General features: G+C 48.2%; 1 protein-coding gene across 1 annotated transcript; it reads left to right on the top strand.

Annotated features, from left to right (window-relative positions):
- Positions 1-2,602: 2,602 nt before the first annotated feature.
- LOC142710257 (histone H2A type 1-like) lies at positions 2,603-2,995 on the top strand. The gene has a single exon (XM_075848528.1). It carries the CDS (start codon positions 2,603-2,605, stop codon positions 2,993-2,995), a length of 393 nt encoding a protein of 130 aa, XP_075704643.1.
- The last annotated feature ends 2,752 nt before the right edge of the window (positions 2,996-5,747 follow it).

Genomic DNA, 5,747 nt, shown 5'->3' with positions numbered 1-5,747 from the left:
TCTGCACAGAGGAGACACCAGAGTCTGCTCCACTTGTATTACAATACCCGGCACAGAGGAGACACCAGAGTCTGCTCCGCTTGTATTACAATACCCGGCACAGAGGAGACACCAGAGTCTGCTCCACTTGTATTACAATACCCGGCACAGAGGAGACACCAGAGTCTGCTCCACTTGTATTACAATACCCGGCACAGAGGAGACACCAGAGTCTGCTCCACTTGTATTACAATACCCGGCACAGAGGAGACACCAGAGTCTGCTCCACTTGTATTACAATACCCGGCACAGAGGAGACACCAGAGTCTGCTCCACTTGTATTACAATACCCGGCACAGAGGAGACACCAGAGTCTGCTCCACTTGTATTACAATACCCGGCACAGAGGAGACACCAGAGTCTGCTCCACTTGTATTACAATACCCCGCACAGACGAGACACCAGAGTCTGCTCCGCCTGTATTACAATACCCGGCACAGAGAAGACACCAGAGTCTGCTCCACTTGTATTACAATACCCGGCTCAGAGGAGACACCAGAGTCTGCTCCACTTGTATTACAATACCCGGCTCAGAGGAGACACCAGAGTCTGCTCCACTTGTATTACAATACCCGGCACAGAGGAGACACCAGAGTCTGCTCCACTTGTATTACAATACCCGGCACAGAGGAGACACCAGAGTCTGCTCCGCTTGTATTACAATACCCGGCACAGAGGAGACACCAGAGTCTGCTCCACTTGTATTACAATACCCGGCACAGAGGAGACACCAGAGTCTGCTCCACTTGTATTACAATACCCGGCACAGAGGAGACACCAGAGTCTGCTCCACTTGTATTACAATACCCGGCACAGAGGAGACACCAGAGTCTGCTCCACTTGTATTACAATACCCGGCACAGACGAGACACCAGTCTGCTCCGCCTGTATTACAATACCCGGCACAGAGGAGACACCAGAGTCTGCTCCACTTGTATTACAATACCCGGCACAGAGGAGACACCAGAGTCTGCTCCACTTGTATTACAATAACCAGTCAACCAGAGTTTGAGGCTACAAACAAGAACATAACTCCGGTAATATGAAGGAACAGGGACATAATGCTGGTAATATGAAGGAACAGGGACACAATGCCGGTAATATGAAGGAACAGGGACATAATGGCTGTAATATGAAGGAACAGGGACGTAATTCCGGTAATAGGAAGGAACAAGGACATGATGCCGGTAATATGAAGGAACAGGGACATAATGCTGGTAATATGAAGGAACAGGGACATAATGCCGGTAATATGAAGGAACAGGGACATAATGCCTGTAATATGAAGGAACAGATACGTAATGCCGGTAATAGGAAGGAACAAGGACATGATGCCGGTAATATGAAGGAACAGGGACATAAAGCCGGTAATATGATGGAACAGGGACATAATGGCTGTAATATGAAGGAACAGGGACGTAATTCCGGTAATAGGAAGGAACAAGGACATGATGCCGGTAATATGAAGGAACAGGGACATAATGCTGGTAATATGAAGGAACAGGGACATAATGCCGGTAATATGAAGGAACAGGGACATAATGCCGGTAATATGAAGGAACAGGGACATAATGCCGGTAATATGAAGGAACAGGGACATAATGCCGGTAATATGAAGGAACAGGGACATAATGCCTGTAATATGAAGGAACAGGGAAATAATGTCTGTAATATGAAGGAACAGGGACATAATGCCTGTAATATGAAGGAACAGGGACATAATGCCGGTAATATGAAGGAACAGGGACATAATGCCGGTAATAGGAAGGAACAAGGACATGATGCCGGTAATATGAAGGAACAGGGACATAAAGCCGGTAATATGATGGAACAGGGACATAATGCCGGTAAGATGAGGGAACAGGGACATAATGCCTGTAATATGAGGGAACAGGGACATAATGCCGGTAATTCGGGAACGATACGGATGCAATAAAGACGTGTTACATGTTTGTACGTCACCACCTTTATACTGGAGATTGGCAGCGGACGTTTGAATTGTGCGTTTCACGGTATCGTTGGATAGAGAAGAATCAGCCCGTGCAGCCCGCAGATAAGCCCCTAATGCAGCAGCAGCAGCTCTGCGCTATCACACCCGGGAATGTCCCCCCATATCCTGCAGCACGAAGGAGCGGCTGCACGGACTGAACGACTCTTCCAGACATGGGAGACCAGCGGGAATAAGGACATGCGCACGAATAAGCACAAGATGGAGGCGGCAGCTCTGTTGTAGACTTGGTGGGGGGCTCTTAGAAGAGCCTTTGGGTCCTTCCTGCGGGGACGGGGCACATTACTTGGCGCCTAATGAGAAGAATCCGCCGCTGCTGCTTTATTCCTGCTCCATTCGAGTTCAGGCGGGAGATGTTCCTATTGGTAGAGACAGAGGAGGGGGCGTGGTGTTATCTGCGAGTCTATAGAAATATTCTACTTCCTCATTGGCTACAGCGTCTGGCGTTGAATATCAGTTTTAGATGCGGCCAATCAGAGAAGAAGCTCTCTGCTCCATCCGGGTATAAGAAGTGACGGTGGGAGCGCAGCCGTTAGATCTGATCAGATAATAGACATGTCTGGAAGAGGAAAGCAAGGAGGCAAAGTGCGGGCTAAAGCCAAGACCCGCTCATCCCGGGCAGGACTTCAGTTTCCTGTCGGTCGTGTGCACAGACTTCTCCGCAAGGGCAACTACGCTCAGAGGGTGGGTGCCGGCGCTCCGGTTTACATGGCCGCTGTGCTGGAATATCTGACCGCTGAGATCCTGGAACTGGCCGGAAATGCCGCCCGGGACAACAAGAAGACCCGAATCATCCCCCGTCACCTGCAGCTGGCCGTGCGCAATGACGAGGAGCTCAACAAGCTGCTGGGTGGTGTGACCATCGCTCAGGGAGGCGTCCTGCCCAACATCCAGGCCGTTCTGCTGCCCAAGAAGACCGAGAGCAGCAAAAGCGCCAAGAGCAAGTGAGCACCGCTTATCCCACATTTAACCACAAAGGCTCTTTTAAGAGCCGCCCACGTGGTCCTTAGAACAGAGCTCTCACCGCTGATCTCCGATATGTAAACGTTCTGTGCCAGATAAGTGGCTCTGCTTGTACAGAAATCTACCCATATCAATTCATATACCGCGGGGTTTCACATTGAAGAGGAAGCCGTAGGGTGGGTGGGTGTAGAACCGCGTTACTCATGACCTATACATTCACTACTGCCTCGTGCAGATGGTGGCGCTGTCCTCATTGGTGCACTAACTATACTGTACAGAACACATTAATAGTACAACTACTCCAGTGATTCGTGTTCATGATCTACAACCCGCCCCCGACTACATAGTGTCTTAAATTATATCTTCCAGTCTCACTGGATTCTTCGAATGCGTCTCACTAAATGTTACTCTGCAGCAACTTCATGCGTTAGGGTATGTTCACACGAGGGCGTCCGTTACGGCTGAAATTACGGGGATGTTTCAGCCTGAAAACATCCCCGTAATTTCAGCCGTACCGGCATGTGCAGGCGCTTGAACGCCGCGTCAAGTACGGCCGTAATTAGCGCTGCTATTCATTGGAGTCAATGAATAACGGCTCTAATTACGGCCAAAGAAGTGACAGGTCACTTCTTTGACGCGGGCGTCTATTTACGCGCCGTCTTTTGACAGCGGCGCGTAAATATACGCCTCGTGTGAACAGACAAACGTCTGCCCATTGCTTTCAATGGGCAGATGTTTGTCAGCGCTATTGAGGCGCTATTTTCGGGCGTAATTCGGGGCAAAAACGCCCGATTTACGTCCGTAAATAGGCCGTGTGAACATACCCTTAGTGGGATGAGGGGAGTCCTAAGTATAGACAACGCACAGTGTTAGTACGAAGTAGAAATAGGTGCATTCTGTTTCCTGTCATTGTATTGCCAGCAGCTCGATTATACCAGCAGTCTGGCAAAGTGACATACAAGACAATGCAAGTCCATACTTATGTGGAACTTGGTGCTACAAATTGGTAGTTTGTTTTGAAAATCTCGTAACATTTGTAGCAATGAGAGCAGCTTGGAAAACACGGCCCCTCCAACATTGGGTTTTGCTCTTGTAAAATGCCGTATCAGCTGCATCAGTTTCTCCTTTTTCATTCATTGAATGCGTCTCACTAAATGTTGCTCTGCAAGAAACTGCACGCGTTACTGTAATAAAGTGAGTCCTATATAGGGACAGCAGACAGAGTCATTATTAGTACTAGAGGTTAACAGATTTATTGCCAGCAGCCTTATTAATCCCAGCCGTCCGGCAGAATGAGATACGGGCCGAGCCGATACTTGTGTCAAAGTTGGTCCCAGTAACAGATTTATTGTTTGTTGTGAGAATCTGGTAACATTAGTAGCAGTGACAGCAGCTAAGAAAACACTGGCCCTCTCTCCAAGGATTGCGGAAAGCACGTTGCCCAGCAGCAAGCTGGACGCCGAAGAAGCAACACAGCAAGTCAGCTGTTTGATCCACTGCTCGGGCGCTTATACAGCGCTATGAGCAACTAAGCGGATATTCAGCGGTGTTTCTGCCACTCCTGTACGTGCAGGCATCGGCACAAACGGCGTCCGGCAGCGCCGCTACGAGGATGTGTTTTCCTGCCGGAGGATCACTCGCCAGCAAGTATAGCACTAAGGTACTCTCCCTTCTGATTAACATTCCCTGGTCCAAGACCGGCTTCAGTCAGCTGCTTCTAGGACGCTATTAGGGGACACACTGCAGTCCACATATCCGGCTTCTCACTGGAAGACGGACGTGATACTGAAGCCCCTACCCCCGTGTATATAGAAGGTCACTGCTCAGATACACGAGCGGTCACCAGCAGACATCATAGCTGATCTATAGAGGATGTGGCGGCTCTGAGAAGAGCCTGTGTTGTGTAAGATGGAGCAGAACAGGAGCGGAATTAAAGGGGTTGTCCCAAGTTGATAAATGGAGCTATAAAGCTCCCCCATGTAAAAATAAGAAGAATTCTAATTACCTGTCCGTCGTCCAGCGATGTCGTTTTCTTGATATCGTTGATTGAAGTTGCGGTCGGTCCCTCTTTGTATCCTGCTCGTTGCCTAGGTTCCCGGCCACCGCTATTTACCTTTAGCGGTGGCCGCGCATGCGTAATGACATCCTCTGCGTCCGGAGCAGAGGATGTCATTTACTCATGAACGCGCATCTCGGCGCATGCGCAGGAGATGCAAGGAGATGAAGTGGAAGGCACCCGTCGCGGTCGCGAGAAGTCTGCGCTCCGCTAAAGGTAAGTGTGTGTGTGTGTGTGTCTGTGTATATATGGGTGTGTTTGTGTATATGTGTGTGTGTTTATGTGTGAGTGTATATATGGGTGTATTTGTGTGTATATGTTTGTGTATATTTTTGTGTTTGTGTATATTTGTGTGTGTGTATATATGGGTGTGTTTGTGTATATGTTTGTGTGTGTTTTTGTATATGTGTGGGTTTGTGTATGTGTTTGTGTATATATGGGTGTGTTTGTGTACATATGTTTGTGTGTATATGTGTATATGTTTGTGTGTATATGTGTGTGTGCTTTTTTGGTGTGTTTATGTGTGTGTGTTTGTGTATATATGGGTGTGTTTGTGTATATATGTGTGTGTGTGTGTATATATGGGTGTGTTTGTGTATATATGTATATGTTTGTGTATATGTGGGTTTGTTTGTGTACATGTGTTTGTGTATATGTTTGTGTGTATATGTGTGTTTGTGT

This window comes from Rhinoderma darwinii, unplaced genomic scaffold, assembly GCF_050947455.1.
Source record: "Rhinoderma darwinii isolate aRhiDar2 unplaced genomic scaffold, aRhiDar2.hap1 Scaffold_423, whole genome shotgun sequence".
NCBI classification, from domain to species: Eukaryota; Metazoa; Chordata; class Amphibia; order Anura; family Rhinodermatidae; genus Rhinoderma; species Rhinoderma darwinii.
This window is presented reverse-complemented; position numbering and strand designations above follow the sequence as displayed.

What these genes read in the sequence shown, in the direction of transcription:
- LOC142710257 (XM_075848528.1), top strand. Translation starts at nt 2,603, where the DNA reads ATGTCTGGAAGAGGAAAGCAAGGAGGCAAAGTGCGGGCTAAAGCCAAG.